Source organism: Thunnus thynnus, chromosome 11 (genome assembly GCF_963924715.1).
Source record: "Thunnus thynnus chromosome 11, fThuThy2.1, whole genome shotgun sequence".
Lineage (NCBI taxonomy): Eukaryota > Metazoa > Chordata > Actinopteri > Scombriformes > Scombridae > Thunnus > Thunnus thynnus.
The window spans coordinates 9,765,927-9,777,505 of record NC_089527.1 but is presented as its reverse complement, the minus strand read 5'-3'; the positions used below and the strand labels follow the sequence as shown (position 1 = coordinate 9,777,505).

Genomic DNA, 11,579 nt, shown 5'->3' with positions numbered 1-11,579 from the left:
CATTATGAACAGAATGATAAATGGTTTGTGACTTTGACGAGTTCGTATGAAGTCATTATGTAGTCTGGTATGGCTGAGTCACACTCTCAAGGAGACTTTTATTCTTTTGAAGTCTGACAGAAGTAAAACATTTAATGTTCTTTTCAAGATCCTCAAGAAACATTAGGAGCAACTTTTCTCTGGCACACCACAAAACAGCTGCAACACGCACACACACAGAATGTATTAAAAAAAAAGCCCCTTTAGAAGCTATTAAGCAAGATTTGGACAGAGCATTTGTGACGCAAGTCAGCGATTTAGCTAAAAGGCCCCATGCAGAAGGCACGGACACCTGCTTTCAGCAAAGACGCTGGCCCCCTGTCTCAACAGGTGGATTAAAAAACACGACTAGAGCGCAGTCCATGGAAAGGACAGCTCCATTGTCCATCTGCATTTGTGGTTCTGCAAAGAAGAAGTGACTTAAAGACATGGCTGCCTCTTCACTATTAAAAAAAAAGAAGCCTGAATTGATTTTGTCCTTTCAGTTTCACAATGGTTCATGCTGCTAATGAGTGACTTTCATTTTCACGTCCGTGGTCTTTAGTAACTCACTAATCCTTTAATCTTTTATCTTGAATCCGACTTTAATCTTGACAATTAACTACACTTTGTGTGGATATAATACAGGGATAGAGTTTGGATCGGTCAGATAACCTCTCCCAAATTTGCAGCGTGGCCGTGACTTGGAGACAGATTTTACTACAGAATGAATGCCAATAGCTTTCTGGCCTTTTATGGTGCATGTTCACTGATTAATGTCTGTCATTAATTCCCTTTTCTCAGCAGGTCTGCCTTCTGTGTGTCCTTGTGGACTTTTTAAATCTCTCGCAGCGTGACCAGATTAATTAAATTATCATTAAATCATACGTGTGGATTCATTGGGCTGAAGTGCACTTTGTTTTTTCCAAGTCTTTGTGATACTGTTGGGTCTGAATCTGGCTGCTTACTTACTGACGTTTTGATTCATACTGCATGTCTTAAAAGTATTTTGAAAATCACTGTGAACTGTGTTTTATTGTTCTCTCAGTACTTTTTATGGTTATTAACTGATGTGGCATCTGTTGTATCAATACATCGAATTACCTTTCCCACCATGAAATATGGTTGTGTTCACAGAGCTTGGAAGTGTGTAAGCGACCTGTCCACTTATGGGGACATGGCACTGTCGATCATTTATTTTTAGAGCACCACCAGAGGCTCAGTGTCTTATGGTTCATCTGTCATCAGGCAGCATAGATGGCCGCATGCCTCTGGTGTATGTTACCCACCCACTGGCCACAGACACACACAAAGACGGTTGACACAACATTTCAGGTTTCGGTTTTTGTATTCATCCAGGAGTATCTGCACTGCAGCCAGCAGTGCAGATACTCCTTTAGTACACAGAAACTCCTTTAGTACACAGAAACATGGATCTGCAGGACAAAGTCCAAACTTCTCTCTTTGGATCACAAGTCTTTTTTAACTGCTCTTTGACCTTTATAATGATCATCCAGAATGTGGCCATAACAGTTCCACGAATAAACATAACACTCCTTATTGAGTGACATTTTGGACATTTTGGAGTGCAACTTGCTCCAATTTATGTAATATTATGTTTTTTTCAACCAGAATTGTGTCTGTGTTTATCTGTTTTGTAGTTATAATAATCTATATTCTCCCACTGTATGTTATTTCTATTAAGGATTACCAAGGAGGATACTGAGGACAAGTCCTCTATATTTTTCTGGGAATTGGGCATTGTAGCAGACAATTTTTTAAAAACATAACACATGTTGGATATTTCCAAGGTTGATTCCAACATTTTTAGACACAGTATATTTGAATTTTACTTATTTTAGGATAACAAAATAAATAAAGGGTGGTTTGTTTCCACATTAAAACTTTATTCCAAGTGTGGAGAAGGTTTTGAAACATGCTGACCTTCATGCTGAGGGGAAAAAAATAATACACAATTCAAAACAAAAAACTTCATAAAAATTAAGTAATCATTAAAAAAATATATGTTTTTGCGACTGTTTAACATTTTCTGAAGGAGGAACTTTGGGGAGTTTTGCACCTCTAAAATCCTAAAATCAGGAAAATGTTTCCTTTTAACATTTATTATCGTTTTAATTAATTCATTAATTAGTTTGTTTATTTATTTTGTTATTAGTTTGCCTTTTATACAATGTTGTAGCCACAGAAAAGCGGCTGTCTTGAGTCCAATCTGCTTCTGTTCAGACATTAAATCGTCGTTTCCCCTTTAAATGAGTCCAGCTGAGCGCAGTCAGGAAGTAACGCAGTGAGCTGAGCAGACACCGTCATCCACGCTGTCAACTTTGTTTATTTTGATGTCTCCTCTCTGATTTAGATCGTCGGGTTTCGGGGGGAAGTCAGTGTCAGTCCGCTGCCGAAATCGACCAATAAGTTTTGAGGTTGACGGTGTGACATTTCAGCAGCATGGCCGAGGGTCCAGAGGCTGATGTTGACGAGCCGCCTGGTATCAGTTTCCCTCCGCTCATCACTGTTTCTGATCTGCCCAGTGCCACTGCTGCAGGTAACCATGGCTGAATCAGCTGTGAGCTACGATGATTCATCAGTCCTCAGGAGCATGTATCCTGCAAGTGCAGCCCATATGTGTGTGTGTGTGTGTGTGTGTGTGTGTATGAGAGAGAATAACAAACTCAAATCCAGACAGGCTTTAATACGCATCACAGATATTACAGATGTGTTGTGTAGGGTGGCTCCTGCGTAATAAGGTGTGGCCCGTGGATTCAAAACAACATCTGTAGCTTCATTATTACAGAGGTCTGCACTCCTGCTAACACTCTATCTGCATTTTTGTAGTCATACTAATTATAGAGTTACAATAAATGGAAGAGAATGACCAGAAGAGCTGTTTAGATAAATATGACTACAAGGGATGGACATCAGGGCTGCAGCTAAGGATTATTTTCATTATTAATGAATGTGTTGATTGTTTTCTTGATTAACTGATTAGTTGATTGGTCTTTAAAATGGTGAAAAATGTCAATCATAATTTACTAAAGCCAAAGATGTCACCTGAAATGTTTTGTTTTGGTCTGAAAAACATCCACAGCCCAAAGATATTCAGTTTATTATCATTGAGGACTAAATAAAACCAGAAAATATTCACATTAAATGAGCTGGAACCAGAGATTTTTAGCATTTTTCCTTTAAAAAAAATTGCTTGAAATGTTTATGAGAATAGTTGGTGATTACATTTCTGACGATCAGCTAATTGTTGCGGCTCTAATGGACATAATAACAGAACACAATAGTTTAATTTATAAGTACATCTGGGAATTTTGACAAACCTTCAAGCTCAACTACATTTGGGAAGCCTGTGTTAAATTTCTAAGTAGACTGTGTCAGCCAGGCCTTGAGTCACATCTATGCTAAGTTTTTTAGGCGACGGCTTGTACAGTAGTGTTGTATTAAATCGCTAATATACTAACCAGGTGTTCTGGTTACTGTGTGCACCTCCTGTCAGTCAGTAACGAATCACTGTGTGTGTCTTCCCACATTCAGAAGGGACTCTTGCACAGTTATGTAACCAAATGATGCAGCGAGAAAAAAAAAGCGTGATCCACCAACCCTCCAACTAATTCATCAGGGCCTTTTGGTATTTTGAATATGCAGTCTAATGAAAATCTGTCAAGAAGGCAGGAGAGCATTAACTAGAATACAGCATATACAGTATGAAGCTTTTTTAATGATGTGATTTTGCTTTCTACAACAGTAAATTTAATCTTTTGTCGGCGACAAATTGCACAATAAGAACAGAAAAGACCAGATTTGACAGTTCAGCTCCCCTAAATCTGTGTGTCCTCTCCAGGCCGAAACTTAAAGGAATGGCTCCAGGAGCAGTTCTGCGACAAGCCTCTGGAGCAGGATGACATGCGGCTCCACAACGCGGCCTACGTTGGGGATTTGGATACCCTGAGGAACCTGCTGCAGGAAGACGGCTTCAGACAGTAAGGGAGCGTAATAATGAGATTATAAAATACACTTTTGTCAACAAAGTCACAAGGCGCTTTACTGGGAAAAGAATAAAGGAAACAATAAAAGCCAAATGCTAATTAAGGCGACTAAAAAACACAAAGCCACTACTGTTACACAGTCTGCATGGTGAAGGGAGAGCATTGTACTGTAAGTAGAGAGACAAGACAGACAGAAAGAGAAAAGGTAGATAATGTTACAACATCTCTGCTTTACATAAAGCTTTCTTAGATTACTGAATGTGTCCAACAACAAGCAACATACATGTGCTGACAAAAACATATCCTTTACAACATTTTTAGTTATTTAGTTATTGTTTTTAGGGGTTTACAATAATCTGTAACACTGTTGTACTGCAGAGCTGGCAGCTTTTGTCCAGAGAGTGTTCATGTGTGGCACCAAGTGGTTTGTGGTTTCTGTGCAGTGTTGAGTGACAGCTTGAGCGACACAGGATATGTCCTTAAACATCCCCACCACAGAACATTCTTACACTGCATAACAGAGGCCATGTGCTGGGTGTTGTTCTCTTCATCACTCAAAAGTATCAAAGCGTGCTTCAGTGCTTTGAAATCGGTGGCCACAGCAGGGATCATGCACAGAAACTCTTCACACTGGAGTTAGTGGCAGGCTGTCTGCATAGAGGTACTGGAAGTGTCAGAGTCTGGAACAACCCAGAGAGACACACAAAGGACCACCTCATAGTGGTCATCACACATTTAACCCCAATCCCACAGTGGTTGTATGCTCCAGTCATACTTGCTCTGTGTCCACACCCAGCAAACCCATTATTACTGGCTTAAGTCAGTTCATCTCCACTCCACATGGTTTACGACATGCTTCAATAAAATAGGTTTTACCCCATTGGGTTTGCCCTGCCCTGCCAACTTGGCTGAGGCAGTAGTGTTGAAGGCAGTATAATTTAGCAGGTAGTTGTGGTACATATTTTAGTTTCTGTTGACAGCAAAGCAATGATATTTTTAAGGCTTTGGTTTAAATTATTGTTTTTGCATACATTTGTGTGGCTGCAAATCCTCTTTATTCCAGTGAAAGTGTATTGTACATTCATGTAAACATTGCTCAAATCCATTATGTTGGATCTAAGTCTACAACCTCTCATTTCTCTTCTTTGGTGTCAGGCGTATCAATGAGAAGTCTGTGTGGTGTTGTGGCTGTCTTCCTTGCACCCCTCTGCGGATTGCAGCCACAGCAGGACACGCTCCGTGCGTGGCCTATCTGATCGCCCAGGGTGCCGAGGTGGATCTAGTTGATGTAAAAGGCCAAACAGCCCTGTATGTAGCTGTGGTTAACGGTCACCTGGACTGTGTCCGGATCCTTCTTGAAGCTGGAGCTGACCCCAACGGAAGCCGCCACCACCGTAGTACCCCGCTGTACCACGCTGCACGGGTGGGAAGGCTGGACATACTGCAGGAGCTCATCAGGTGAGGTTAGGAGAGGATCCGAATAAAACCTGGATGTACTGGGTTGGTGATCTGTAGCTGTACGAGCATCTCAAATTAGATTTTTCTTCTCATATGTGGGTCGTGAGTACAGTGAACTAGAGCTGCAACGATTAGTTGATTAATGACTTAGTCGATCGATAGAAAATTAATCAGCAACTATTTTGATAATTGATTAATCATTTCAGTCATTTGTCAAGCAAAATACTTACTGGTTTCAGCATCTTAAATGTAAGATTTGATGCTTTTTTATGTCATATATGCCTGAATTTAATATTTAGGTTTTGGACAGTTGGTCGGACAAAACAGGCACATTGAAGACATCACTGTGGGCTTAGAGAAATAGTGTTAACACAAAAAACAAATGTGGTCACATGTACAATGTTAGTAAGTGAGAACAATGTTAAAAAACAGATTTAAAGGACTTTTTCCTGCTGTTTTGATTGTGAGACATTTGCTGTATATTGCAGCGTACTAACAATTTGAAAGTTGCAACTTTTGTTTTTTTTTCTATTTGTCATCAACCTATGAATATTAGCTTCACAAAGAATATCAGCAAATTGAAAATTACATTTCTGTTAATCATTGTTTTCCTCTCCATGATTAAAAAAAGTATATCTTCAGCCTTCACTCTTCTTGTTTAGAGACGTTTTTATTTTATGTCAATGCAGTGCATGGTGATGAAGGTGTCATCATTTTGGTTCACTGCTAGCTGTATGTTGTCATATTTTCCACTGCTTCAGGCTGCTTAGGTTATTTCCTGGCTTTTTTTTTAAAGGCTTCTTTTATCTTTTGCACAAAAACAAATCTTTCCAGTCCCATCAGTCAACAACAGCAGCCCACATGGGACATAAGTCACACTGACACTTGAATATCTCACAAGACAAACAATCTGAGAAGACTCAAATACCAAAAACTGTCATGAGCATGTCTTCCCGACATCTTTAATTTCATGAGGACTGTATGAGCTTTCAAAGAAATTCTTACTCACATATTTCCAAACCGCAATTTATGAGCTTAAATCTGGATTGTTACATACTGTGTCATCATCCTTAAGAAGTCCTCTGGGGTATTATATTAAGATGATTTTCTCTGCAGTCAACCACTATAATTTCCTCAGATGTCTCCATGATTAAAATAAAGTTTAACGGTAACTGTGGTTGCCCCTTCCAGGTTCAAAGCTGATGTTGACATGGATCACCAGCTGGGTCCCCGGCTCCTCTTAAGTGCCCGCACCCTCAACACATTAGTGGTGTGTCCTCTCTACATCAGCGCTGCCTACCACCACCTCCACTGCTTTCGGGTGCTGCTCCAGGCTGGCGCTCAGCCTGACTTCAACTACACTGGGCCTGTTTGCCATGAGGCTCTGACCCGTGGCCTGGCCTCCTGCCTGCTGGATGCAGTGCTGCGACATGGATGTGAGGTGGCCTTCATCCACTTGCTGCTGGACCACGGGGCTAACCCGGCCCTCGTGCCCTGGGAGTCGGAGTTTGAAGCTCCTAGCCGGCGGAAGGTCGATCCAGAGGCACTCAGGGTCTTTCTGGAGGCGCGGAGTGAGTAAAAATAATACATGGGGGAAAAAATCTGTGAATGTGCAGATGTCAGTGAAGACTGATATGTTCCTAACCAGTAGTTGTGCAAGGAAGGATTTTATACAGAGCCAGAGGCATTCGGGAGATCGTTGAGGAGAAATCCCAGCAGGCACTGAGAAAAAATCATATCACGATGCAGTATAGAATTCTAATAAATATGTATACTTTTTAAAATATAAAAAAATAAAAGGTTTGCACATGGGAGGCACTGTAGACAGGTTGCCTTGTTTTTTAATGTCAAGGCTTCATCCCTGTGAGTCTCTCTCAGCCCTGTAAAGAGTAAATAATCTCTTGGAGCGATGCCCTACTTAAAAGACCAGTGTTTAGGATTGAGTGTCATCTAGCAGTGAGGTTGCAGATTGCAACCAACTGAATACCCCTCCCCTCACCCTCCGCTTCCAAGCGTGTAAGAACCTACGGTGGCCGTAAAACTCGTGAAAAATGTGAAAGACCCTCTCTAGAGCCATTGTTTGGTTTGTCCATTCTGGGCTACTGCAGATACATATGGTGCGACATGGTGGGCTCCGTGGAAGAGGACCCACTCCCTATGTAGATATAGAGGGCTCATTTAAAGGTAACAAAAACATAACAATTCTTATTTTCATGGGATTAAACAACGCTGTTCTGCTAGATGCCACTAACATCTACACACTGGACCTTTAACATTCATACCTAGACACTGCCTATCCACAACCTTCTAGTGATGTACAATTGATTTTTTTTTTCACAGAAGACATTTTGACATGTCAGAGTCAGTGGAATTCAGTTTATTCAGTAGAATGAAAAAAGAAGTGTCCATGGTATAGACTTCCTGATAACATCCCCACAATGCAAATTGTTGCATTTTATAGATGTTTTACATCAGGACATGATGTTAAAATCCAAAGTGCCACCTCTTTAACTCCCGTGCTCCCAGTATCTAAACACTGACCTGCGCTATCCAATCCAATGTTGAGAAAGTCTGGGTAGACATGTCTTTGGGGTTGTCAAGTGGGCTCCTACTTTCACCAACGTTTCGCGGACTGGGCCTATGACGTCCCCAGTAGGCTTAGCGGTGCATCCCATAACCACCCCCCTCTGCATCTGCCTATCCAGCTTATTTGGAAGACCGGTTGAAGTCTTTCCTCTTCAGCCAGAGCCACTGGCTACTCCACTCTGCCACCTTATTTCCTTGATGGCCTGGCATAGGGCTTGTCCACTGCTCCCCAGATCCCTCATCAGCTGATGTTGCCATGAAGCCCCAACATCCAATTTCTACTGGGAAGATCTTTGCTCTCCAGGCCTTCTGTTCTGCCTCCACTGCAAGCTGTGTATATCGCAGTGTCGTTTTTTTGAAGGCTTCCTGCACAGATTCCTCCCAAAGGACTGTGAGCTCCACAAAGTACACCATGCGCTGAGAGATGGACCACAGGACCAGACCAGGCCTCAGGTTGGTGATGGCTATCATGGAACTATGCTTACAGGGCTGTAATCCGCTGGCCCATGTCCACCAGCATCTGCCAGTCCCAGGCTGCGTCCAGCTGTCCAAACCTGGTCCTTGGTGGAATGTTCCGTTGTCTTTGTTCCCCTTCCCGAACAAAGGCAATTGACATAACTGCGTTGGTTGTTCTGGGCAGCAAGACATTGTTGGTTGTTCGTCTGCTTTCCAGAGTTGCTGACAGACACTTGAGCACTTGATTGTGTCTCCAGGTGTACCACCCTTAGGAGAGGTTCACTTTACATCTGGTGGGGATGTGTCTAAGTGAAGCTGTTGAACACAAGGGGTATGATGGATCTTTGCCCAGCCATTGGTTGAGATTTTCAGGGGTAGGAAGGACATCGTAGGTTGCTCGAATGAGGAAACTTATCCTAGTTGACTTCATCTCCTACATGTCCTTCCAGCTGATCTACTATTTTTCCACATTGTCCCATCTCATCCACTGGCCCTGTTTAGATTGCTTTGGCACATCTACTCGACTCCTCCTGTCAGGGGATTTCAGCCATGACCAACTTCCGCTGCTCTAGTGAGGATGCCTTGTTCCAGCAAGGTTGTTTTCCGCCAAGCCACAAGCCACTTCTTCCGTGTTGGACCTGTCCCAGGAGGTCGCCATGGTGGAGAGCAGATTTTGCCTGCTGTGCCTCATTCTTAGCCGTCCACTTCTTTCCTGTTGGGACAGCAGCTCGGATCACAGTGCCCCTTGATTTTGCCAAGGTCAACTCTAGCCTCACTCTAGTGCATTTGATGTGAAACTACTGTTAACCTTTGCACACCTGTCATCACTGACAGGTGTGTAAAATATAATAACAAGGGGGTGATTTCACAGTCACACTAATGGCCTACTGGGACACTTGAATAGAATGGAGCCGTTATTAAGATTATTAGTAACATTTGTCCTTTTCCTACTATAACAGGTCAAAATATCTCCTGTGAAAAAAGCCTATGGCACATCTGCAGTATTTGTTCAAAGAAGGACAGCATTACTTGTTGTCTTTTCCACTTTATAGTTGTCTCATTTCAGGGAATTCAGCTCATAAAATGTTCATAAAAAATCTGTTTTCTCAGCTGGTGAAACTTATTTTAGAAGCAGTTAGAATTACACAATCATTATTTCTCATTGTTTTTTGACAGCTGAGACCATAAAAGTTCAAAACTTGACATGACTCACAGCATAAATGTCAAAGAAAAAATTTAAAAAGGTTCCTCTTTAATTGAGTGATAATCTGCATAAATAGCACATGTTCATTTTAGCCATCTTCATGTATCTGTACACTGTTGCACTGTTGCAGCTGCTGAGGAGATTTTCATTTTTTTCTTCTCAGGATGCCCTCGTAGGCTGACACACCTGTGTCGGATCAGGATCCGAAGAGCAATGGGCAAAAGCCGTCTAAACCACATACCGTCATTACCACTACCACAACCCATCAAGAACTTCCTGCTTCACCAAAACTGACACGCCCTCTCTTCTTCTTCAGAGCTACACCAACCTTAACTTTGTCAATCTCAAAGACAAGCCATAGGATACAGTCTTTTGTGATCCCGGCTCACTAATTGCTTATTATTTTCTAATAATAAACAGTTAATAATGTTCTTTTTCAAATATTTTGAAATTCAGAGATATGTAATACTCCTTCATATCTTCCTATTACTATAATAATTTATTGCACTTATCAGAGAAACCTTAATATGTCCTGACTTGTGGTAACTGTATATGTATTCTCAATGTTAGCGAATACCAACTCTTGGACAGAGCGAGTGGCAAAATGATGAAATTACTGATACTGTATATCACCTACATTATAAGTGATCAGTAATGAAAAGTGCAAGAAACAGCAAATCAAATCAATTCAAGATCCTGGATCCTAACTGAAAAACGTGTAAGACGGAGAAAAGTTAACATATTTGGTCTAATCAGTGACGTATGTGTCAACATCATTTGTAGAGAGGGAGAGGGAGATTTGTAGAAACACTGAATAAGCACATTTTACCAAACTTCACGTGACAGTGATATTGGTTGAAAAGTGAATTTTATGCTGAATATAATAACTTTATATTTATTACCCTGAAAGCTGCTGTAAGTCTATTTAGTTCATTTCTATTGTGCCTGTCTGCTGCTCAGCTTTTTTTTCTCTCATACATTTCTACTGTTCAATGCAATATCTCACTGTATTTTGCTTTGTATATCTCATCTTTACTTGCATACAGTAAATGTGCAATAATCCTATATTCTCTCCTGTATGTTTTTTTTTATAAACTAAAACTACATGGGAGAGCTTCTACACCACCAGAAAGCAGAGAGATTCTTCAAAAGTAAGATCACTTTCCATGCTTCCTGTTCTGTTAGCCATCTCCTTGAGTGACCATGAGAGAATTATTCCTTCTCTTTTCCTCACAACCCATTCCAAGATCTGTTATAGTACAAATATATCCCAGCCAGTGTCATGGACAGAATCTCTGGAGCTCAGTTAAATCCAGTGAGAGAAAATCACCTCTCTGTCAAAATGAGGGCAACACAAACCGCAGATGGTGCAGGCTTTTGATCCAGCAAGCATATTAGTAGTTAATCAGCTCTTGTGGGAAATTCCCCTCATATACTGTTTATGTATGTATTCTTTTTACAGGTTTATACCCAGGGTAGGTGTTTAGGTTTCCTGCCACTGGAGTCACATGTGAAATGCCTCTGGCCCAGGACTGAATCCCACCAGAGAGTTTCCAAAAATGTGTTTCTACTCTCCAAGTAAATACAACAAAAATAGTAGGTGAGCAGACTGCCTCTGTTAATATTGAAGACGTGTTCAAATCAAGTCAAGTCAAGTCAATTTTATTTACATAGCGCCAAATCATAACAGAAGTTCTCTCAGGACACTTTTCACATAGAGACATCCGTCAGTCCGCAGCTGAAGGTCACCTGTGAGACGAGAAAGCACAAAACAACAGAGAAGATGCCAAGTCAGTTACATGCATTAATAGTACATGAATGCACGCAGATGGAGAGGGAGAGGAAGAGAG

At 41.3% G+C, this 11,579-nt stretch overlaps 1 protein-coding gene across 1 annotated transcript; it reads left to right on the top strand.

Annotated features, from left to right (window-relative positions):
* Positions 1-2,297: 2,297 nt before the first annotated feature.
* On the top strand, positions 2,298-10,794 carry asb1 (ankyrin repeat and SOCS box containing 1). The gene is made up of 5 exons (XM_067603114.1): positions 2,298-2,578; positions 3,881-4,019; positions 5,181-5,483; positions 6,675-7,054; positions 9,893-10,794. The coding sequence occupies exons 1-5, from the start codon at positions 2,482-2,484 to the stop codon at positions 10,021-10,023; spliced, it is 1,050 nt and encodes a 349-aa protein (XP_067459215.1). The 5' UTR covers positions 2,298-2,481; the 3' UTR covers positions 10,024-10,794.
* The last annotated feature ends 785 nt before the right edge of the window (positions 10,795-11,579 follow it).

What these genes read in the sequence shown, in the direction of transcription:
- asb1 (XM_067603114.1), top strand. Translation starts at nt 2,482, where the DNA reads ATGGCCGAGGGTCCAGAGGCTGATGTTGACGAGCCGCCTGGTATCAGT. An exon ending in CAGGAAGACGGCTTCAGACA is followed by an intron (nt 4,020 to 5,180) that starts GTAAGGGAGCGT and finishes CTTTGGTGTCAG; the next exon opens with GCGTATCAATGAGAAGTCTG. An exon ending in ATACTGCAGGAGCTCATCAG is followed by an intron (nt 5,484 to 6,674) that starts GTGAGGTTAGGA and finishes TGCCCCTTCCAG; the next exon opens with GTTCAAAGCTGATGTTGACA.